The 24,749-nt window shown below is 31.5% G+C and overlaps 2 protein-coding genes and 1 pseudogene across 2 annotated transcripts; all 3 read left to right on the top strand.

The window, feature by feature from the left end:
• The first annotated feature begins 1,062 nt into the window (after nucleotides 1-1,062).
• LOC18586179 (uncharacterized) lies at nucleotides 1,063-5,400 on the top strand. The gene is made up of 2 exons (XM_088802511.1): nucleotides 1,063-2,509; nucleotides 4,732-5,400. Exons 1-2 carry the CDS (start codon nucleotides 1,086-1,088, stop codon nucleotides 5,222-5,224), a joined length of 1,917 nt encoding a protein of 638 aa, XP_088658637.1. The 5' UTR covers nucleotides 1,063-1,085; the 3' UTR covers nucleotides 5,225-5,400.
• A 1,388-nt stretch (nucleotides 5,401-6,788) lies between these two features.
• Nucleotides 6,789-10,936, top strand: LOC148760266 (uncharacterized; annotated as a pseudogene).
• Nucleotides 10,937-21,480: 10,544 nt separating this feature from the next.
• LOC18586175 (uncharacterized) lies at nucleotides 21,481-23,704 on the top strand. Its single transcript, XM_018128768.2, has one exon. The coding sequence runs from the start codon at nucleotides 21,503-21,505 to the stop codon at nucleotides 23,537-23,539; it is 2,037 nt and encodes a 678-aa protein (XP_017984257.2). The 5' UTR covers nucleotides 21,481-21,502; the 3' UTR covers nucleotides 23,540-23,704.
• Nucleotides 23,705-24,749: the final 1,045 nt, after the last annotated feature.

The following is a 24,749-nucleotide window of genomic DNA, read 5'->3' as shown; positions in this document are numbered from 1 at the left end:
TGGATTAATCCGACATGACTTGAAGTGGATCAGATAAAGAAAAGAGAAAGAGATCAATTGATACCATTTCCAGAAATAAAAGGAGCAAGAAAGGAATAAAGAAGTTTAAAAAGGGAAAACAAAAGAAAAAGAATAAGCGTAATCTCATAGGTAATTAGTTAAAGTTAAGTGAAAAATCAATAACAACTGCGTTTGGAATAATAATCTTTATTTGTATATTTAACATTGGATAATTTATCATATGTACACCAAAAGAAATGCCATAACTTGGAGGGGGAGAAAGTTTGAGTATTTTAACTTTATCTTGGAAAATAAAAGAAAAAAAATATGCTCTCATACTTTACTTTTAGTGAAAATTTTTTCTCATATTTCATACTTTCTCTTTATTGATGACAAGATAGGTATAAAGAAAGAGTCATATTTTTTGACACATTTAGTAAAAGGATGATTTTTATGGCAAGAATATATAACACGTTATTGATTGTTCATTTAAAGAAAAGAGAAAGAGAATTGATACTATTTCAAAAGATCAAAGATCAAGAAAGGAATAAACAACGACCAAATAAGAAGATCAAAAGAAAAAGACAAAGCATAATTTAGTATACAATTTAGTTAAACTCAAATGAAAGATCAAATGTATTGTATTTAGCATATTAATCTTTATTGTTACATTTAAAAATTTAATTTAATTTAATTTAATTAACAAGTCACATGCCATGGAGGATTAAAGGATGGCATGGCATGCCAAAAGTCATTACGTAGTCTCTAATGACCATAAATACACAACTAAATCAATAATTTTCAATATTAAATATAATATTTATTTTAATGGAGGAAGCAAGAGAAATAGGAAAATGACGAGATGAGTTGGAATATAAACCTTGACTGGGGTTGAAAATCAATAAAGATTCAAAGATTAAATCTATTAAGAGGGTAAAATCTTCCACAGAGCGAAAATGGTCTTATAAACAATTTGTCATTTTGATTCAACGGAGCAGTAAAGTTTTTACGTGTATATATATATATGTGCCTGCGATTGCACAAAAACATTTATACCCTCAAACTCACATAGAAACAAAGGAGAGATGGAAATTCAACATCCTAGCCATAATCATCCTCTGGTTTTCAAGGAAGAACGGAGCCATGAAAGTGATGAGAAGGCTTATTGCCATGGGTGTGGGGAGGAGGTTTCGGGTCCAACGTATAGCTGCGTGGCATGCGGGTTTCACCTTGACAAGAACTGCGCTGAGGCACCTTTGGAGATGAATCACCCCTTTCACCGCAACCACAGCCTTAACCTTGGAATCTCAGCAATTGGTAAATATTTGTGTAATTGCCATTTCTGCTACAAAATGTGCGACAACATTGTTTATGCGTGTGGTTCTTGTAAATTAAAGCTTCACATCAGGTGTGCTCTGTTTCTACATAGCATTGCTGAAAAAAAGTTTGGAGAGCTTCCACACATTGCCCATAAAGACCCTTTGATCTCTACTGAAAATCATTCTATCAAACTCAAATACGCCCACTGCTTTGTATGTTGGACACCATTATTAGATTCTCCATGCTTTTCTCTTGATTGTGGATTTTGCCTACATAAGAAATGTGTTGAGCTACCCTTTGAAATCAATCACCTTTACCACCGTCAACATTCTCTTTTTTTACAATTTAATACCGATTGTCTTCCTTGCAAGATATGCCAAGGAACCCAAGTCAAGGGATTTGTTTACTGTTGTTCAATGTGCAAGGTTGCCCTTCACGTTGATTGTGTGTCACCATCACCTTTTATTGAAGATAGTAATCATGAACACTCGTTCACTAGGTGTTTAAGGCGATTTTCATTCATTTGTGGTGCATGTGGCACGTCTGGAAATTATGCTCCTTATATTTGCTCAACATGTGGCGTTACAGTCCACAAGGATTGCATTTCATTATCGCGCATCATAAAAAACACGTGGCATCACCATCCTATTTTTCACAACTATTTTGTAGTAAAAAATGAGTGTGGAATATTAGAATGTGGAATTTGTCATGAGGAGGTGAACAAAGAGTATGAGAATTACTATTGTTCTGCGTGTAAGTTTATTGTCCATGTGAATTGTGCTCTAAAGGGTTCTGATTTTTATTATGAAATTGAGTCAAAAGATGATTATCAGAAGCTTAATGAAAATTCAACGCTGGTGGATCCATCCTTTCTTGTCATTAAAGAGATCAAACTTGGAGAAAATGTGATAACTACAGAGATACAACATTTTAGCCATGAACACAATTTAGTGTTATATGATGAAGTAAAGGGTGATAAATGTTGTGACTGTTGCAGTCTACTCATTGAGACATCTTTTTATAATTGTTCAGAATGTGATTTCTCTCTCCACAAATCATGTGCTGTGTTACCCAAGAAGGAATATTGGATTTGTCCTTTGCCCTTTAACCTTATTCCAAATCACTTTTTCAAATGTAACCTTTGTGGTTCCCTGCATACTGGTTTTGCCTACAACTTGAATAGAATTTGGTTGTGCGTTCAATGTGTGTAGACACCTAAAACAAAAAATTTAAATTATAAAATAAATAAAGAAAAAAAATATATATATATAAAAAAAAAACAAAAGAGGGATGGCTCGGCGTACGCCTTGCCATCCCGTCCCCCACCCACTACCCGTGATGGGGTTCTGGCCACCAACTCCCTGGTGCCAGAACCCCCTCGCCGGGTTGTCCAAATTTTTGGACAACCCGGCTCTTTAAAGGGGCATCTGCAAAAAAATCGAGAGGGGGAACAAAATAACAAAAAAAAGCAAGCAAAAGAAAAAAAAAGAAGAAGAAGAGAGAGAGAGGTGAGAGGTCGGCAAAGGAGAAAGAAAGAAAAAAGAAGCCAACGGGGATAAGAAGGAGAAGGAGAAAAAAAGGAAGAAAGAAGAAGAAGAAAAAAGAGAAGGGGGACCCGCGGGGAGAAAGGAGAGAAAGAGAAGGAGAAAGAAAGAAAGAAGAAGCCAACGGGGAGAAGAAGGAGAAGGAGAAAGAAAGGAAGGAAGAAGAAAAAGAAAAAAGAGAAGGGGGACTCGCGGGGAGGGAGAAGAAAAGAAAGAGAAAAAGAAAAAAGAGAAAGAAAGGAAAGAAAGGAAAAAAATAAAGAAAAGGAAAATAAAAAAGAAGACAAAGCAAGTTGACCAAGAAACAAGATAAGAAAAAAGTTGTGGGCTCTTGAATTCACCTGAGTTTCGTCGGACTCAAAATTAGGTAAGTTTTGCATTTTTTGTTATTTGAGTTATTATATTATTAGTATTAATTTTATTAGCATTCAATATAGTTTTTACAAAAATTATAAATATATTTATAAAATAATAAATAAGAAAAATATATTTAAGAAATCAAATAAATAATTAAATAATAATAATAATAACGATAACAAGAGTAAGTAAATGCGAAGAATAAAATAAAAAAAAGAGAAAGAAATAGTTATATTATAAATATATAGTTGTAAATATAATATACATACAAAAATACATGATACGAATATAAAATATATATATATATATATAAAATGAATGAAAAAATGAAATGATTATTGGAAAAATTTCACTTAAGAAAGGCAAAGAGTTGCTTTTTTTTTAAGTGAATTTTTTTGGGTGCAAAGTTCGAGACGAATTTTCACCGAAGCGTCGGGATAAATCCGAACTCTAAACTCCAATACCCGTTAAGTCAAATAGTTATTGTTAAAAGAATAATATATAAAAAAATTTATATAATGTTGCATTGGAATTTAAATTAATAATATTAGTTAATTAGCTTAAATAAATATTACTGAATAAAGTTAATTTAATCGTTTAAAAAAAATTAATTGTTTATTCGACAAGTTATATAATCAAGTTAAATGTTATTCAACAATGTTAGTTAAAAGATACGGATCTAAATAAATATAAAAAAAAACAAAAAAATAAAAAAATAAAAAATTCAAAATTTTTTAAACACATAATTGGGTGAATTATAAATCACATAAATCAATAAACGCGTGCATGCAGATATCATCATTTTATCTTGTCATAGCATGCCATATTTACCTTGCAAATGGTGCGGGAGTCCCGATGATGGGATTTCCCTGAGGAGCTTGTAGAGACGAGTTCTTCCGGGAATATCTCTAGGTGAGGAGAATTTCGAGACTTCACCAAAGCGTTGGGATGGTCTTCGAATAATTTTTCAATAAAAGATTACCGACTCCATCATTTAAAATAAACAAGTTATAACATTATTTTACGCTTGCATCATGTGCATACGTAAAACTAAATAAAAAACTCAGTCTGTCAATTTAATAAAATTTAATTAATAAAGTAGGGATTAAATTAAGAAAAGGCTATATTAAGATAATTTAAGATTAAATGGTACCGTTCGTGGAACGGGCGCCACAGAGGTGCTAACCCTTCTCCGTGCGTAACCGCACTCCCGAACCCATCTCTGAAAACATGGACCAGTTCTCGTTCTGTCGACGAATCTAAAATCAATTTAGAACTTCGTCGATAGAATCGGATTAATAGGTGACCAATCACACCTAGATAAAAAAGATTGGTGGCGACTCCCTAACTGATTTTAATTTTCACCCGACGTCTGGCGGACGGGTTCCCGGACCCGCACGTCACGACAGTGTGCTGAACTTTCTTCGAGCCACACAAGTCAAGCACACAAGGAGCACCTCCTTCTCTTTTACAACATGTATAATGGGCAGTGCAATGCTTGTGGTAACAGTATTGATAATGGGGAAGCATACAGATGTAAGAGTTGCAATTTTAATTTGCATGTTCTATGTACTCTGCTACCACAAACAGCTCGGCACAAATGTGATGAACATTGTCTCACACTCACATACCATGAAGTTAATGATTATTCAGAATATCATTCTTATGACATTTGTGAAGAAAGAAGAAATCCCAACATTTGGTTTTATCATTGTGCACTTTGTGACAAGTCAGCTCATCCCGAATGTGTTCTTGGAGATTACCCGTTTATCAAGCTTGGAAGAAAGATCTCTGCAAAGACTGATCATCCACACTCACTCATTCTCGTGCAAAAGGTTTATCTTTACCCTGAATGTTCTAAATGTGGTCAGCTCTGCTTAGATCTGGATCTTGAGTGTGCGGACACAAGATGCAGCTTTGTTATCCATTGGAGATGTAGCCGCCTCAAAGACTTCATTGAAGATGATAATATTGTTGAGCTGATAGCCATCAAAGGTTACTGATGATTTCTTTAGTGGGTTGTTTTAAACTATTCATCCTTCTTTATGATTTGATAATTTCCAAAATGTTTGAATAAAATTACTCTGTAATCTTAATCATGTGATATTTTAAGATTTTTTTTCTTTGAAACTGAAAATAATTTGTGATCATATTTGTATAAAGTGAACATTTTCTTGTATCTTTTATGATTCTCCGTTGTTTGGCTAAAGTAATTGATATGTTTGCTATGATCACTTGAAATTTGAATAAATATCTTGTTGTTTTATGGTGACTCTAACACATACTTTATAAGATGTTAGGAGCTGTTACAATTTACCTGTTTCAAAACTATTGCAGACATTTTCTTTTCTTTTTCCTAATTTTCCTGAACAGACTACCTAGCTATACTATAATTATATTCCCTGTAGCATTTTGCACATAAAGTTGGAGGTATTATGTTTGGAAAAAAAATTAGTTCCATTTGGTAGTGGAGATGGCTCTAAGTAATCAATAGTAAAATTCCTTCAAGTTTAAAAATGGTTGGATTCATCAATAGTAAAATTCAAAAGGGTTCTAACTTGTAAGAATCTCCAAGTAATTTGTTCCTTGTACATGTTATCGGAAGAATGTTGGAGAAGAGAAGATGGAAGCTGGACTCCAGGGAGCAGCATTGCCCAAAAGTAGCCAGAAAATGAAGAACATTAAACAACAGCCAGTTTGATCTTCATATCCATTTACTCGGGCTGTAAAGAAAGTGTATAACGGGACACGTGATTAGCACGTGACTTATTGATTTAACAACCACAATTACTGTATAGATTTAGTTTATCATGTTACCCTTATTGGTTAGGGGGACATTAACTTCTACTTTGCAAGGAAGTCTTAAATCTCATTACAAGCTACAACCTTATAATCTTATTAAACAAGAATCTCAAGATTTTTTAGCAGATGGCTTGCCTAAGCTGAGAATATTCTACAATTTGAGAACTTACATGCTTTTTTGTAATGTCTTCTTTATGATGTGCTCGCCTTTATTTTGTTGTTGAATTTTATTAATATGTGGTTTATTTACTTTAGTTAAAAATTAAATAGCTCTAATTGTATTGAAAAGACATTTCTCATTTTAATTGAAGATCTTTAATTGTTGCTTATTTCAGATAAATTTTTAAAAATTAATTTTGAGCAAAAGAAAAATCTAAAAATCAAGGGTTTTCCAGTAGATAATTAATTAATTAATCCAAGATTTTGAAAATAAATCTTAGTTAAGGCAATTGTTGTGAAATTTTATATATTTTTGTCCATTAGCAATTGATATGGCTACTTATTCTTCCTCATTTCAAAAGTTTATGAATACCAAAAGAATTGGATAACTTGGAAGGGGGCAGAGTTGGAGCATCTTAACTTAATGTTACTTTTGAAAAGTAAAAATAAAAAAAATGCTTTCCCCTTTTATTTTTAGTGAAAATTTCCCCTATATATATAAAGGATTAATAAATATAAAATTTCATGAGCGTAAATCATGAATTTAATCATTTTTATTAATATAAAAAATATATATGCATTATGCACTTCAAATTTTAATTCACGATGGATGCCGATGTGTCTAGCTATGATAAACCTGGGGAACTTAACATGTTAATTTATTTATGTTGTTGCTCATAATTAATTGACATTATATACTCCATAGTCTATAGAGAATGAATAGTTGTGAATCAATCCTAGTTTTGCTTTTTGAAAATCCTTAAATTGGAGAAATTAACATTAATGCAGCTTTATATTCAAACTCAACTTAGTATTACTATGTTGATTCCTATATTCACATTCTTCCACTGAGCCTTTATGTTATCTTTGAGCTTTAAATTTTTCATACTTTCACTCATATCATTTGTACACATCTTTGTACTATTCAAGCACTTCCAACTTTGTACTCATTTAGCAAAATTCACATTTTAGAAATAACCTTGCTTCAAGCCTTGTAAAAGAAGAGAGATTGTGCTTAACCCTTAAAAAGTCATAGAGGTTTCAAAAGGTTGTGTTTAACCTTCAAAAGGTAGTGTTTAGAGGTTGTGCTTGAACTTTGAAAAGGTAATGACTATACTTTAACATTTTAAAAGGCATTGTATTGATATTTTCAATAATGGATTTAACTCCTTAACTTGTTAAGAGAGATGAACCTCTAAGGCAATTTTTTTTACTGTTCATTGTTTATAGTTGCGCATTTTATTTTGAGGAGTTTGGAAATTTTGTTTTCAACAGTGTTTGTTTGTTAAGTTGTTTATTAAATTACTTTTGACATGTTTTAAAGTGAAAATAAATTTGAGAAACTTGTTTTCATGCTTGTCTTCATTGAAAGTTGAATTTGTTAAAATGAATTTTTTTAAATCCTATTCACCCATTTCTTGGATATTTCTGTATTATTATTGAATTAAAATTTCTAACACTCTCCTCTGGACTTTGGTATTGACAATGAAAGGTAATGCTATGGAACCTCAAAATAGTAATTACAGCCTCTTGTATTGAGTCACAAAGCAAACTGGCCTTGATAGCAGTTCTAATAGGAAACAAGGAAATTATGAGACAAAAAGGTGTCATTAGGTAGACGACTAATGGAATCTTCTTTGATTCCTTCAACTACTTTCCAATTCTTGTTAGAAAGTTGGATTAATCCCACAAGACTTGAATTGATCAGATAAAAGAAAAGAGAAAGAGATCAATTGATACCATTTCTAGAGAAATAAAGAATGAAGAAAGGAATAAAGAACGAAAGTAAAAGAAAAAAGAAAAAGCATAATTTAGTATGTAATTTAGTTAAATTCAAGCAAAAGACCATAGGATTGTGTTTAGAATAATAATCTTAATTTTTATATTTAAAATCGGGTAATTTATTATAGGCATAATATCTAAAAAAACTCCTAACTATTCAATAAAATTCAAATAATTTCTTATACTCGTATTGTATTTAATCAAACTCTAATATTTTTATTTTTAGCCAAATAAATTCTTATATTTTTTTATTTTAAGTCAAATAAGTTCTTATAATTAATGATTGACTTAATCAAAATGCTATTTGTTATTCTATACCATATAACGTCAACATGATATGCTAACATGTAGTGAAAGGATGATTTTTACAAGATATATAACACATTATTGATTGTTCATTTACATGGTCTAACACAAGATAAATTCGAAGAGAATAAAGAAATTAAAATTCTTTTCTTCTTCCTTTTATTTGTTTAAAAAATATTCCTTTTTCCTTAAGCTGTTTTCAACTTCAAGGTGAGCTATCAACAATTTCTTTATGTAATAGTTGCCTAATTATATTAATTTACACAATTGACATGTTTTATTAGTAATTAGATTAATTTATAAATTTACATAATTATAACTCTATGGACATGTTATAATCTTTTAAATCTACATATGATATTTAAAAAATTTTAACTTTCGTGTATAGTAGTAATTTTCAATATTACTGTAATGTTTATTTTAATTGAGACGCCAAGGAATATAGTGGTAACTTCAAGGGTTGAAAGTGAATAAAGATTTAAGATTAAAGCGACTAACAGAGTAAAATCTCCCACTTAAAATCAGGCAGCTACTCCAAAAAGAGAGATAAAAAACAGCTTTATTATTATTTTTTTATAATTGGGAGGGAGAGATTCGAATCCTGCTCTTAAGACAAGGGGATTATGTACCAACCAATGAACTAAATCCTAAGGTGCAACTTTATCATTTTGATTGAATGGGCAGTAAATTTATGAAGTATATATATGGGCGTACGCTTGCACAAAAACATTTATAGCAATCTCACCCTCAAACTCACATAGAAAGAAAGGGGACATGGAAATTCAACATTTTAGCCATATTCATCCTCTGGTTTTCAATGTAAAGCGGGTCCAACGTATATCTGCGCGGCATGCAGGTTTCACCTTGACAAGAACTGCGCCGAGGCACCTTTGGAGATGAATCACCCCTTTCATTGGAACCACAATTTTAAACTTGTAGCAAGCCCGCCATATATTGGAAATTGCTGTAATTGCTATTCTTGCGGAAAAAGGTGTGAGAAATATATTTATCATTGTTCTTATCATTTAGACCTTCACATCAAGTGTGCTCTGTTTTCATATGAGATTGGAGAGCTTCAACATATTGCCCATAAATACCCATTGATCTCTACTGAAAATCATTCTGTAAAACTCAAATAGGCCCATTGGTTTGTAAGTTGGACACCATTATCAGATTCTGGATACTTTTCTCTTGATTATGGATTTTGCCTGCATAAGAAATGTGTTGAGCTATCCCTTGAAATCAATCACCTTTGCCACCGCCAACATTCTCTTTTGTTACAGTTTTATAGTGATTGTCTCCCTTGCCAGATATGCCATGAAACCCAAGTCGAGGGATTTGTTTACTGTTGTTCAATGTGCAAGGTTGCCCTTCACATTGAATGTGTGTCACCATCACCTTTTGTTGAAGGTAGTAGTCATGAACACTCATTCACTAGGTGTTTAAGATGATTGTCTTTCATTTGTGATACATGTGGCACGTCAGGAAATTATGCTCCTTATATTTGCTCGACATGTAGCCTTATAATCCACAAGGATTGCGTTTCATTTCCACGCATCATCAAAAGCATATGGCATCACCATCCTATTTTCCACAACAATTTTGAAGGAGAAAATGAGTATGGGATATTGGAATGTGGAATTTGTCATGAGGACGTGAACAAAGAGCTCGGGAGTTATTATTGTTTTGAGTGTGAGTATATTGTCCATGTGAAATGTGTCCTAGATCCTGGTTCGTATTACGGAATTGAGTCAAAAGATGATTATGAGAAGCTTAATGGAAATCCAGCGTTAATGGATTCATCCTTTCTTGTCATTAAAAGGATCAAACTTGGAGAAAATGTGATAAGTTCAGAGATAAAACATTTCACCCATGAACACATTTTAGTGTTATATGATGAAGCGAAGGATGACAAATGTTGTGACTTTTGCAGTCTACTCATTGAGACTTCTTTTTATCATTGTTCAGAATGTGATTTCTGTCTCTACAAATCATGTGCTAAGTTACCCAGGATAAAGCAATTTTGGCTTTTGCCTCAGTTTTCCCTTAATCCAAATTGCTTTTTCATTTGTCAATTGTGTCTTAAAACTCATACTAGTTTTGCCTACAAAGCTGTGAAAAACTTTTGGAGCGTGTATATCTGCGTTCAGTGTGCTGAATTTTCTTTGGCCCGCCCATGTCAAGGACACGAGGAGCACCTCCTTTTTTTATACCACAAGGATAATGGGCAATGCAATGCTTGTGGTGACAGTATGTGTGATCAATCAGCGTACACATGCAAGGATTGCAATTTTAATGTGCATCCTAAATGTACTTTGCTACCACAAACAGTTCGGCACAAATGTGATGAACATCGTCTCACACTCATATACCATGAAGATAATGATTATTCAGAATATCATTATTGTGACATTTGTGAAGAAATAAGAAATCCCAACATTTGGTTTTACCATTGTACAATTTGTGATAATTCAGCTCATCTCAAATGTGTTCTTGGAGAATATTCATTTATCAAGCTCAGGAGTAAGATCACCACAGAAATCGCAGAAATCGGTCATCCACAGTCTCTCGTTCTCGTGCAAAAGGTTCCTCACAATTTAGTCGGGTCTCTCTGGATGTGGGAAAGCTGGCAATGCTCTATTTCGTGTATCCTTTTGATACATTAATAAAATGGTTTGGATTAGCCAAAAAAAAGAAGAAGAAGAAGTTCTTATTGCTCATTGTTCCTTGTATGTCAAGAAAAAACAAAAGCGAAAATCAAATAGATAAAGAAAAGAGAAAGAGAATTTTATAAAGTTAAAGGGAAAGGAAGGGATACAGTTAACGTGACATTAACTTGTAAACATTGTAAGGAGTTCGTAAATCTCATTACAAGCAACAACCTTATAACCTTATTAAACAATAACCTTTTTTTTTTGAAAAGTTTTGTTTTTATTGGCCAACATTACCATTATGCCATCATCAAGGTTCTCACATGATCTGCGGGAGACTTTCCATGACACAAAAATATGATAAGGGCCTTAAAAATCTGTACAATTACAAAATATTGATGCAAAAAAAAAAAAAATCAGAGCAGCCCCAGACGACAATCACCTAAATTCGGCAATACAACGCCCTTTGAACAAGCAGGGCTTACCAGTGAAACAGCTACCTAAAACAAAAACAGAAGCTCAAAGAAACGACCCCTATTCACAATGATCATTCTAGGACAACAAGCAAACCCAAAAATCCCCATCCTAGACGGTGCAGATGGGTTGGTTAAGCCGAGATTCTATGAGTTGAGAACTTATATACATGTTACCATGTAACGTCTTCTTTAATATGCGGTTTATTTACTTTAGCTGGAAATTAAATAGCTCTAATTGCATTGCAATGGCATTTCTCAATTCAATTGAAGATTTTTAATTGTTGCATATTTCAGAAAAATTTCTACAAATTAATTTTGAGCAAAAAAATTTTCTAAAAATTAAGGGTTTCTTGTAGATAACTAATTAATTAATTCATGATTTTGAAAGTAAATCTTTGTCAAATTTTACCCATGTTAGTTGAAAGGACATTAACTTGTAAACACTGCAAGGAATTTGTAAATCTCATTACAAGCTAAAACCTTATAATTGTTGGCCTTTAAATTCTTATTTTATTTTTGGTAATTCAAAATTTAATGTGTTTGTTGGAAAGGTATGACTTTTTGATTGCAGAAAGGCATGCACCTTTAGAAAGACACATTTGTTCACTTTTAAATAGGTGTATCTGAATGGAGAGGCACGTTAGTGATGGTTTACTGTCTATAAATACCCAACTCTTTTTTTTGAAAAATTCATTCTAAGCATTCTATATTTCTAAAAACTCCATTCTTCTTCATTCTAAAATTCCTTCAAGAGCAGTCGAGAGATTTATAAGTTTGTTGGATTTTTATTTGAGCGCACATTAGAATATCCTTGAGTGGTTCATTGTATCTTGAGAGTAAGATGTCATCAATTGGTATTTGCATTGGAATAGCGACAGAAATCTACTTTGAAGTCAATGCCTTCCATAACGTGCATCGAACCGGTTTTCACATTCAAAATTCTTTCTTATTTCTTTTGTTGTTAACTATTAAGTATATGTTATTTTTTTGTGTGTTCTTCTTTATCATTTTGAGTAAAGATTCTAACAATTTTAGAGTATAATTGATTTTGCATTTTTTTAAAAATGGTTTCTATTAAAGAACAATTTTTTGCAAAGCCAGAGAAATTCTTTGGGCAAAACTTTCATAGATGGCAAAATCAAATGCGTTATTGGTTAACAACCTTAGGACATTTTTCTGTCATCTCCAATTTTGTTGATTCTTCAAATGAAAATCCTGATCTTGGTAGACCCTCAAATCAAAACTCTGGTTCTAACTTATGACCACAAGCACATAAACACAATTAGATAAGGATTATCTTTGTCATGATCATATTTTGTTTGCTTTGTCTAGTAATCTTTATGATATTTTTTTGCATTAGAAAAGAAATATGATAAAGAGGATGAAGGTCTTCACAACTATATTATAAGAAAATATATGAACTTCAAAATGACTCATAATACATCTATTGTGGAAAAAGTAGACCTTTTTCACGTTCTTTTTCATGAATTGAACCAAAGGAAAATTGAAATGTGTGAAAAATTTCATGTGTGTGCTTTGTTTGAAAAACATCCTCCAAAATGCAAATCTTTGGCTTTGTCCCTGATAATTCTATTTTATAGAATTATTTTAGTCCAATTTTGTTTTTAAATATTAGCTAAGTCCTTAATTTGTAATTATAATTTAGTTATTTTTGGTTGTTTTTATAATTAGTTTATTTTTATTAATTTATTTTAATTTTATGTTTATTTACTTTAATTTGGCCATTATTTATTAGTTTTTATGTTTTTGTAGGAGTTAAGGGAATTGGGTTTAATTTTGAAAAGTAAGGTGTTGAAAGACTCAAAAGTATGCCTATATAAGCTTCAGTATTTTGACCATAACTCACTCTATAGGACTCCAAATGAGGTGATTCTTAGACCATTAGAATTATAAAATGAAGGGCTACAACTTCTATGTTTACTAATTTGCCCAGTTCTGATCTGATAGTGGTCAAAATATTTGTCTAATTCGGAGCACTGCAGCAGTATTCATGGACTGAACATGATGTGGTATTTGAAGCATATCTTTCAATACAGAAGTCTAATTGATGTGATTATTAATCCATTGGAAAGTTAAGAGACAGGAATAAAACTTTTATGTTTATAACTTTACCCAGTTTGGATTCGATCAGGGTGAAAATTGCATTCAAATTTGATAGACTGCAGTAGCACTGGGAGAACAAGTCTGCAGCACTGGTGAAAGGAAGCTCACCATACATTTTCCAGAGGCTAGAGCGCTGCAGCACTAGAAGAAGAGCACTGCAGTGCTACTTAGCAAGAATCCAGTGCTGCAACACCAAGAAATAAAAGCCGTGGCATCAGGTGATTTTTCAAAAATAAAAATCTGACAGGATTTTGAAAATTAGGTTATTTGAAGCCTATTTAAGGAACCTTTTTTAGTAGTTTAGAGGGGAGAGGCAGCAAGCAATTTCTCTGGAGAAAAAGAGTGAAAAACAAAGAAAGAAAGTAAGAGAATTGGAGGGAGAATCAAGATCACAAAGCTTCAATTATTAGTTTTCTCTCTTTACTTTTTTGTTTTTCTTATCTTCTTTGATTTGGATTAATGGCTAATTTTTTTTTGATGAAGTTTTTATTAGATATTATGAGTTAAAGTTATTTTTCTAGGATTGCAATTGAACTCACATGTAATCTAAATTTTTAATCTCTTTCTTGCTTATCTTTAATGGGATTTGAATTGTTTATTCCAATTTGTTCATAATACTTTTAATTGCCTGATCACCAATTAAATTGATTTAGAGACTTAAACAAACTTGGGAAAGGGAGTTTAGTGTAGACTAAAATTGGAATAGCATATAATCATATTAATTGATTTGCATATAGGATAAGGATATACCTATATGCCATATGTAACCAGATTAGAGCATGAATTTAATGAGTCTATTTTAATTTTAATTCACATAAGGATATAGTGTTTTGATTAAAATAGATATTTTTATAAAAAGAGTCAGGAGACCATTATAAATAATTGAAGACTCTAGGCTAGCAATTCAACCCACTAAAATAAGTTGAGGAAGAAAGTTAAGATTTAGATAAAGTGTGAGGGATATTGCAATCCTAGGCTTGTTTGATTTGATTTTTACTCAAGTTATTATTACTTTAATTTTTCGTTTTAGTTTAAATTTTGGTTAATTAATTTTAGTTAATTAATTAATTTTGATTGTTTGGATAAGATTAAATTGTTATAATTTTAGTACTTAGTAAAATTTTAAAATCAATTCTCTGTGGGATCGATACTTTGCTTACTGTTATATTATCTTTCGATACGTATACTTGTATAAGTAGAAATTTAATTGATAATCCCTAAAACACAAATGTGAGACTTTAACTATGGACAATTTAATTGTTTCCCTTCAAATTGAAGAAAAACAAAGAGATAAGGATAAACTATTCAATGAGTTTGAGGACAAAGTAAACATTGTGGAAGGGAAAAATTCAAACTCCAAATAAAGAAAGTTTTCAAAAGATAATTTTTGTAAACAACTATCTAGTGTTAACAAGAAAAATTGACAAGAAAAAGAAGAGATGTCACTTTGTTTTTGGAAAACCGAGGCATTTGGCATGAGTTTGTCAACCTTGCAAAGGCTAGAAGATGTCTAAGACACTGGTCTCACAAGTCAATGTTGTGATTAGTGAGGATGACAAAAGGTTTGCTTCAAACATTTCTGTGGTCAATTTAGTATGAGTTTATTGATTGGTGGATTGATACTGGTTCTAATATCCATGTTTGTGCTGACCAATCTATATTTTTAAAATATCATGTCATTGACGAAAAATACATGAACATGGTTAATTCTTCAATTGCATAAGTGAAAAGAGAAGTAAGAATAAATTTATTACCAACTTCTGGGAAGACCTTGTCTCTGCACAAAGTGCAACTTGTGCTCGACATTAGGAAAGAATTTGATTAGCAACTCCTTTTATTAGATATGGTTATAAATTATTGTTTGAATCCAATAAAGTTGTAATTAGTAGAAATGAGTTTTTTGTCGGTAAAAGATAAGTATTCGAGAGTCTTTTCAAGTTAAATGTGTCGAATGTTGTTTGTTATGGTAACAAAAGTAATAACAATTTTTCTCTTCATAATGTTGTTCTTTGTTCTAATGTTTATCATGGTCGTTTAGGGAATATTAATAATGCGTCCATTAAGAGAATGATGAATTTGGATCTTATTCTTAAATCCGACATAAACATGCATAGAAAATGTGAAATTTGTGTGCAGTCTAAATTACCTAGAAAGCTTTTTAAATCTGTAATTAAAAAATCTGCAATTTTAGGGTTAATACATAGCGATGTTTGTGACATTAAGTTTACTCTAGGAATGGTAAAGATATTTTATTACTTTCATAGATGATTTTTTTAAAATATTGTTATGTCTTTTCAATTCAAACAAAAGATAAGGCTTTTGTTATGTTTACTGCATATAAAAATGAAGTTGAAAATCAACAAGAAAAAAAATCAAAATTCTTCATTTAGATAGGTGAGAAGAATATGATTTTTCAAAGTTTTCAAACTTTTGTACTGAGAATGGAATTATCCATCAAGTATCCCCCCTTACACAGCCCAATCAAACAATGTGGCAAAAAGGAAAAATCGAATTTTATTGGATATGGTAAACTGTATGCTCTCAAGTTTTGGACTCCCAAAAACCTTATAGAACGAATCACTTTTATCTACATGTCACATTCTAAATAGAGTTCCTCAAAATAAATTAGACAAAACTCTGTAAGAATTACAGAAAAGAGAGGATGCCTAATTTAAATTATTTAAGAATGTGAGGGTGCTTGGCAAAAGTAAAAATTTCAGAAATTAAAAGGAAGAAGCTGGACCTAAAACCATTGATGGAGTTCTTGTGGGCTATTCCCAAGATAGTGTCACTTACAGGATTTTAGTAATAAAATCCAAAGTGACTGATATAAGTATCAACACTATCACAGAAGCGAGAGATGTTGTGTTTTTTAAGGATATCTTACCCTTGAAAATTAAGGTAAGTAAATCATCATCTTCTGAATGCACTCTAATTTTGGTAAAGCAAGAGGAAGAAGATATAATCAATATGGAAGGTCCTAGATGAAGCAAAAGAGCGAGAGTAGAGAAAAATTGTGGAAACAATTTTTATACCTATCTAATGGAAGATGATCCTCAAACGTACAAAAAGGCCACATCATCTGTAGAATTTACTTTTTATAAAATGCCATAAATGCCGAAATGGAGTTTTTAATAAATAATAAAACTTGAGTTTTGACTGAATTGCCTAAAGGGTGTAAAGCTATTGGTTGTAAGTGGATATTTAAAAAGAAACTTTAGCTAGATGGGTCCATATAAAATTTCAAAGCAAGATTAGTTGCAAAACTTTATTCCTAGAAGGAGGGTTTTGATTATTTTGACACTTATTCTCCTATAGCAAAATTGATGACAATCCAAGTGCTTATAGCTTTGGTATCCATATATAAGTTGGAGATTCATCAAATGGACATTAAAACTGCCTTTTTAAATAGTGAATTAGAAGAAGAAATATATATGAAACAACTGAAGGGATTTGTCATACTAGGTCAGGAGCATAAGGTTTGTAAACTGATGAAATCTTTATATGGATTAAAGCAAGCCCCAAAGCAATGGCATGAGAAATTTGATCAAGTCATGTTGTCAAGTGGATTTTTGATAAACGACTCTAGTAAATGTGTTTATATTAAAGTTACTAACCTTGGATGTGTCATATTATGTTTGTATGTTGATGATATTCTGATCTTCGATAGTAATATGAGTATTATTAAGGAGACTAAACATTTCTTGCCAAATAACTTTGACATGAAAGATTTAGAAGAGGCATATGTTATTTTGGGAGTTAGGATTTTACGAAGTTCTATGTGTATTATAATTACACAATCACATTATATCGAGAAAATATTGAAGAAAATCAATAAATATGATTGTAAACTTGTGAGTACGCCTTATGATCCAAATGTGAGATTAAGGAAAAATGTTGGAGAGCCTGTTTCCTAGTTTTTATACTCTCAAATTATTAGTACACTCATGTATCTCTCAAATGCTACGAGACTTGATATAGCACAAGCAATGGGAACGTTAAGTAGATATACCAGTAATCCTACTGCTTTAGATATATAACAAGTTCATAAACCATATCCAATTCCTTTTGAATTATATATATTCTTGTAAAATGCAGCATAAGAAATAAAATTTTGGAGCTTTTTCCGAGTGCTGGATTTGCATGGACTGTCATTAGATGTCAGACTAATTCTCTTCTGATCAGCAACCATTAATTAATTAATTAATTTGATCACTCTGCCTCTCAACTTGAAAGGATGTTCTACTCATGAACCAAAATATTAATGTTTAATTATGATACAATATTAGCTTGACATTGACAGCTTTTTTATTTTGATAGAGCTTCTTGGTGTGCTGCTCAAGATCTTTCATTAATGGTATATATTTTTTATGAATAAAAAACACTACTATATATAGTATATCAATATTTGGTCAAGCCTCAATCTGTTATCTGTTCAAATTAAAATGAGATTTGAGTGTATTTTGGAGTCACTAATTTATAACACAAGGCTATAAGAGTAATATTGACATCTAAGAACAAATCAAATAAGACATTCTATGAAAAAAATCAAACAAGACTTTTATCTTTTACTCTAATTATTTATAATTAATAAAAAATAGCGAAATGCTCAAATAAACTCTTAAACTATTTAAAAATATTCAAATAATTAAGTTCTTATTCTTTTATTACATTCAATGAAGCCCCTTAACTTTTATTTGAATCAAATAAGCCTTCTAACTAATGATTAATTAATTGTCATTAATAAAAATACCACTTGTTATTTTATATCCACATTGCACTAATATAATATTGATATAAAGAGTGAAAAAATGTCAAATGGTTATGTTATCATGCTAAATTAGCATGTCATATCATCATCAGTTATAATATGCTAACATGCCACATCATCATTAATTATGATATTTTAGTACATCACGTTAGCATCATGAGATATAGAATAACAAATGATATTTTGATTAAGTTAATCATTAGTCATAAGGGTTTCTTTGACTCAAAATAAAAATATAAAGGCTTATTTAGCTCAAAATAAAAGTATAAGAGTTAATTAAATGTAATAAAAATAGAAGTACTTATTTAAATTTTAATAAATAATTTAGGAACTTCTCTGTATATTATACCATAAAAAATTAAATAATAATACCATAAATGATAAATCCATTTCCTTTTGACTGCTAGAAGATTTGAGAGATTTAATAGTTTTGGGCCAAATTTAGATACATTATCGGTAAGATCCAATGTGGTAGTGAGGGCTCAGTTTATTGAGCTTCAATTTCCTGCACCCATGAATTTGGTTCATCATGGAGAGTCAATAGGTCATTGCCCAATTCATAGCATAATTGAGTAATATCTTTTTTAAATTAAAAAAATATTTAATCTTGACTGTTTAAATGAGAAATATATATTTATCATTAAATTAAATATTTAAGTGCTAATTAAGAAATTATAAAATCTTGATTTAAATGCTCTCCTTTGGAGTTGATATTGACAATCGAGAGTAATGTTATTGAACCTCAAAATAGTAATTAGAGCATCTTGTATTGAGTCACAAAGCAAGCTGGTTTGGACAGCAATTCTAAAGGGAAGCAAGGAATTATGAGACAAAAGGGTATCATTAGATAAACGACTAATGGAATCTTCTTTGATTTCTGCAACTACTTCCCAATTCCTCTTAGAAAGTTGGATTAATCCCACAAGACTTGAAGTGGATCAGATAAAAAAAGAGAACGAGATTAATTGACACCATTTCTAGAGAAATAGAAGGAACAAGAAAGGAATAAAGAAGGGCCAAACAGAAAAAACAAAAGAAAAAAAAATAAAGCATAACCTATTCCGTAATTGAGTTGAACTCAAGTGAAAGATTAGACAACTGTGTTTAGAATAATAATTTTTATTTTTATATTTAACCTCGAATAATTTATTATATGTATACCAAAAGAAATGGCATGGCTTCGAAGGGGAGAAAGTTTGAACATTTTAACTTTATCTGGAAAAGTAAAAGAAAAAAATATATTATGAAAATTTTCTCTCATATTCTTTACTTTCGCTTTACTGATCACAAGATAGGCATAAAGAAAGAGTCATATTCTTAGACACATGAAGTGAAAAAGATGATTCTTATGTTATAAAGGATTTATAACAAGTTATTTATTGTTCATCTAAAGAAAAGAGAAAGAACAATTGATAGCATTTCGAGAAATAAAAGAGCAAGAAAGGAATAAAGAATGGCCAAATAGAAAAAACAAAAAAAGAAAAAGCGTAATTTAGTAATGCAATTTAGGATCCGTTTGTTTTGACATAAAATATTTTTTGAAAAATATTTTAAGGATTTAAGCTTTTTTAAAAGATGGAAAATTTATTATAAATGTAAAATATTTCACGGGTCAACAAGAAAAATATCCATTGATCAGGTAAAATGTTTTACACCCTTGAGAGACGTAAAACATTTTTCAAAGAACTGAAAAAACCCTCTTATACTAAACCTAGTAGTATAGATTTGATGAATTTATACTAAACCTGGTAGCGAAGTCTCATTTTTTTGAGTTTCAATTTCCTGGATCAATGAGTTTGGTTTTTTTTTTTTTAAAGGTGAATTTATTCAACCTCAATACCGATATGTCATTTCAAGTCTCTCGCCAAATAGGCCAAAGACTCCTATGACAATAGAAATCTGGTATGGGCATGGAAACAAGAACAATGAATTTGGTTTATCAGGGAGAGCTATAGGCCATTGTACAATTAATAGCATAATTGAGTAATTTCATTTTTAAATTGAAAGAATATATTTAATCTCGACTCTTTTAAATGAGAAATATATGTACTTATTATTAAACTAAATATACAAGTGCTAATCAAGAGGTAATTAAATCAAAAAATTATAAATCTTGATTTGAATACTCTTCATTGGACTTTGATATTGACAATTGAGAGTAATGCTATCTAACCTTAAAATAGTAATTACAGCATCTTTTATTGAGTCACAAACCAAACTGGTTTTGACTGCAGTTCTAAAGGGAAGCAAGGAAATTCTGAGACAAAAAGGTGCCATTAGGTACACCACTAGTGGAATCTTCTTTGGTTTCTTCAACTACTTCCCAATTCCTGTTTGAAAGTTGGATTAATCCCACGAGACTCTAAGTTGATCAGATAAAGAAAAGAGAGAGATCAATTGGTACCATTTCGAGAGAATTAAAAGGAGCAAGAAAGGAACAGAGAGCAAAAGCAAAAGAAAAAAGAAGATGCATAATTTAGTGTGCAATTTAGTTAAATTCAAATGGACAATTAGAAGATTGTATTTAGAATAATAATCTTAATTTTTATATTTAAAGTCGGATAATTTATTATATGTGTACCAAAAAGTATGGCATAATTTCGAAGGGAGTTTGAGCATTTTAACTTTATTCTTAGTGAAAATTTTCTCTTATATTTTTTACTTTTTTTTATGACAAGATAGGTATAAAGAAAGAGTCATATTCTTAAACACATAGTGAAAAGATGATTCCTATGAAAAATATATATAACACGTTATTGATTATACTAATTTATACAATTAACGTGTTTTATTTAATAATTATACTAATTTATAAATTTACTTAAATTATAACTCTATGTAAATGTTATAATCCTTTAAATCTACTTATAATATTTAAAAAATTTTAATGTTGGTATATAGGATAATTTTCAATATTACTATAATATTTGTTTTAATGGAGGCACCAAGGGAAATAGTGGTCACATCAAAGTTGAAAGTAATAAAGATTGAAGATTAAATGCATTAAGAGAGTAAAATCGCCCACCTAAAATTAGACAGTTCCTTGAAAAGAGAGATAAAAAAGGGGTGAAAATGGTACTTCCATAAACAATTTTTCGTTTTGATTCCTTGGGCAGTAAAATATTTTGAAGTGTATATATATAGGCTTGCGCTTGCACAAATACATTTATAGCAATCTCACCCTCAAACTCACGTAGAAATAAAGGAGAGATGGAAATTCAACATTTTAGCCATAATCATCCTCTGGTTTTCGAGGAAGAGCGGAGCCATGACAGTGATGAGAAGGCTTATTGCAATGTGTGTGGGGAGGTGGTGTCGGGTCCAACGTATAGCTGCGTGGCATGCGGGTTTCACCTCGACAAGAACTGCGCCGAGGCACCTTTAGAGCTGAATCACCCCTTTCACCGCGAACACAGCCTTAAACTTACGATATGGACAGCTGGTAAATATTGGTTTAATTGCAATTTTTGCAACAAAAGGTGCGACAACTTTGTTTATCTTTGTTCTATTACTTGTAAAGTAAGGCTTCACATCAAGTGTGCTCTGTTTACATATAGCATTGTTAAAAAGAACATTGGAGGGCTTCAACATATTGCCCATAAAGACCCATTGATCTCTACTGAAAATCCTTCTGTAAAACTCAAATACGCCCATTGCTTTGTATGTTGGACACCATTATTAGACTCTCCATGCTTTTCTCTTGATTGTGGATTTTACCTGCATAAGAAATGTGTTGAGCTACCCTTTGAAATCAATCACCTTTGCCACCACCAACATTCTATGTTGTTACAGTTTAATAGTGATAGTCTCCCGTGCAAGATATGCCAAGAAACCCAAGTCAAGGGATTTGTTTACTGTTGTTCAATGTGCAAGGTTGCCCTTCACATTGAATGTGTGCCACCATCACCTTTTATTGAAGATTGCAGTCATGAACACTCATTCACTAGGTGTTTAAGACGATTTTCATTCATTTGCGGTGCATGTGGCATGTCAGGAAATTATGCTTCTTATATTTGCTCGACATGTGCCCTTCCAGCCCACAAGAATTGTATTTCATTACAGCGCATCATCAAAAGCATGTGGCATCACCATCCTATTTTCCACCACTATTTTGTAGTAGAAAATGAGTGCGGAATATTGGAATGTGGAATTTGTCATGAGGAGGTGAGCAAAGAGTATGGGAGTTACTATTGTGCTGAGTGTAAGTTTATTGTCCATGTGAAATGTGTTCTAGAGGATACTGATTGTTATTATGGAATTGAGTCAAAAGATGTTTATGAGAAGCTTAATGAAAATCCAACGCTGGTGGATCCATCCTTTCTTGTCATTAAAGAGATCAAACTTGGAGAAAATGTGATACATACAGAGATAAAACATTTCAGTCATGAACACAATTTAGTGTTATATGATGAAGCAAGGGATGACAAATGCTGTGATTGTTGTAGTCTACTCATCGAGACTTCTTTTTATCATTGTTCAGAATGTGATTTTTGTCTCCATAAATCATGCGCTGCGTTACCCAGGAAGAAGCCGTTGTGGCCTTTTCCTGAGATTTCCTTAATGCTTACTCCAAATTGCTTTTTCATTTGTGAACTCTGTGGGTCCAATCATACTGGTTTTGCCAACAGAGCCAGCGACGAGTCTTCGAGCAAGTATATTTGCCTTCAGTGTGGTGAATTTCCTTGGTCCTGCACTAGTCAAGGACACAAGGAGCACCTCCTTTCCCTTTACCCCAAGTATAATGGGCAGTGCAATGCTTGTGGTGACAGTATTGATGATGTGTCAGCATACAGATGCAAGGGTTGCAATTTTAATTTGCATTCGAAATGTACTCGGCTACCACAAACAGCTAGGCACAAATGTGATGAACATCGCCTCACTCTCACATACAATGAAGATAATGATTATTTAGAATATCATTATTGTGACATTTGTGAAGAAAGAAGAAACCCTAACATTTGGTTTTATCATTGTACAATCTGCGACAAGTCAGTTCATCTCAAATGTGTTCTTGGAGATTACCCATTTATCAAGTTCGGGCCATTTATCAAGTTCGGGAGAAGGATCTTCACAGAAACAAATCATCCACACTCTCTTACTTTTGTGAAAAAGGTTTTTCTTTACCCTGAATGTTGTAAATGCGGTCAGCCCTGCTCAGATCTGGCTCTTGAGTGTGCAGAATGCAACTATATTATCCATTGGAGTTGTAGCAAAATAGACTCAGACTTTATTGAATTGGCACAGTAAATATTATTGTTCCGATGGCCATCAGAGAAAGAGGTTGCTGATGATCTCAACCAAAAATGTGATTTCTTCATCGGGTTGTTTTTAAACTATTCATACTTCTTTATCATTTATAATTTCCAAAATGTTTGAATAAAGCCACTCTGTAATCTTAATCATGTGATGTTTTAAGATTTTTTTTTTCTTTGAAAGTAAAAATAATTTGTGATCATATTTGTATAAGTGAACATTTCTCGTATATTTTATGATTCTCTGTTGTTTGGTTAAAGCAATTGATCTGTTTGCTATGATCACTTGAAATTTGAATAGATATCTTCTTATTTTATGGTGATTCTAACCGAATTAAGCTGTTACAATTTTACTTGCTTCAAAACCATTGCAGACATTTTCTTTTCTTTTTCTTAGTTTTGCTGAGTAGACTAGCTAACTAGACTATAACATGCTTCAAAGATTGGATTTGAGGAAATGAAAAGTAAGAGGGAAACCCCATTTCTTCTTAATTTCTACTCTTTCTATTCCTTCCTTTCTTTTACTCTTACTAATTAAACACAGTATTTATGGGAATAGTTGCATTTTGTGAAGCAAAATATTTGATAAGGTTGCTTCTTCAACCTTCACACCAAATTACATGTTCTTTATTTTCACACGAGATTGCCGACAATTTGGGAAAGCAAAAATCAAATAGTTAAAGGAAAGAGAAAGAGAATTGATACCCTTTTATAAAATTAAAGGGAAAGGAAGGGATAAAGTTAAGGGACATTAACTTGTAAATATTGGAAGTATCTGAGTATTTGGCTCATTAGTTGATACATGATCTCTTATCAAAAGAACAACGTTGGAACCCTTTTCTCCCAATTAAAAAAAAAAAACTTGTAAACATTACTAGGAATTCGTAAATCTCATTAAAAAAAATCTTATAACCTTATTAAACAAGAATCTAGAGTAAAAGCCTTGTAACATCTACTTTATGATTCTCACCTTTGTTCTATTGTTGAATCTTATTAATATGCGGTTTATTTACTCTAAATAAAAACCGTGTAACATCTGCTTTATGGTGGTCGCCTTTGTTCTATTGTTGAATCTTATTAATATGCAGTTTATTTGCTTTAGTTAGAAATTAAATAGCTCTAATTGCATTGAAAAGACATTTCTCAATTCAATTGAAGATATTTAATTAATTCTTATTTCAGCTAAATTTTTAAAATTTAATTTT

This window comes from Theobroma cacao, chromosome 10, assembly GCF_053813885.1.
Source record: "Theobroma cacao isolate CCN51 chromosome 10, ASM5381388v1, whole genome shotgun sequence".
NCBI classification, from domain to species: domain Eukaryota; kingdom Viridiplantae; phylum Streptophyta; class Magnoliopsida; order Malvales; family Malvaceae; genus Theobroma; species Theobroma cacao.
The sequence above is the reverse complement of the archived record's forward strand: the minus strand, read 5'-3'. Positions and strand labels throughout refer to the sequence as shown.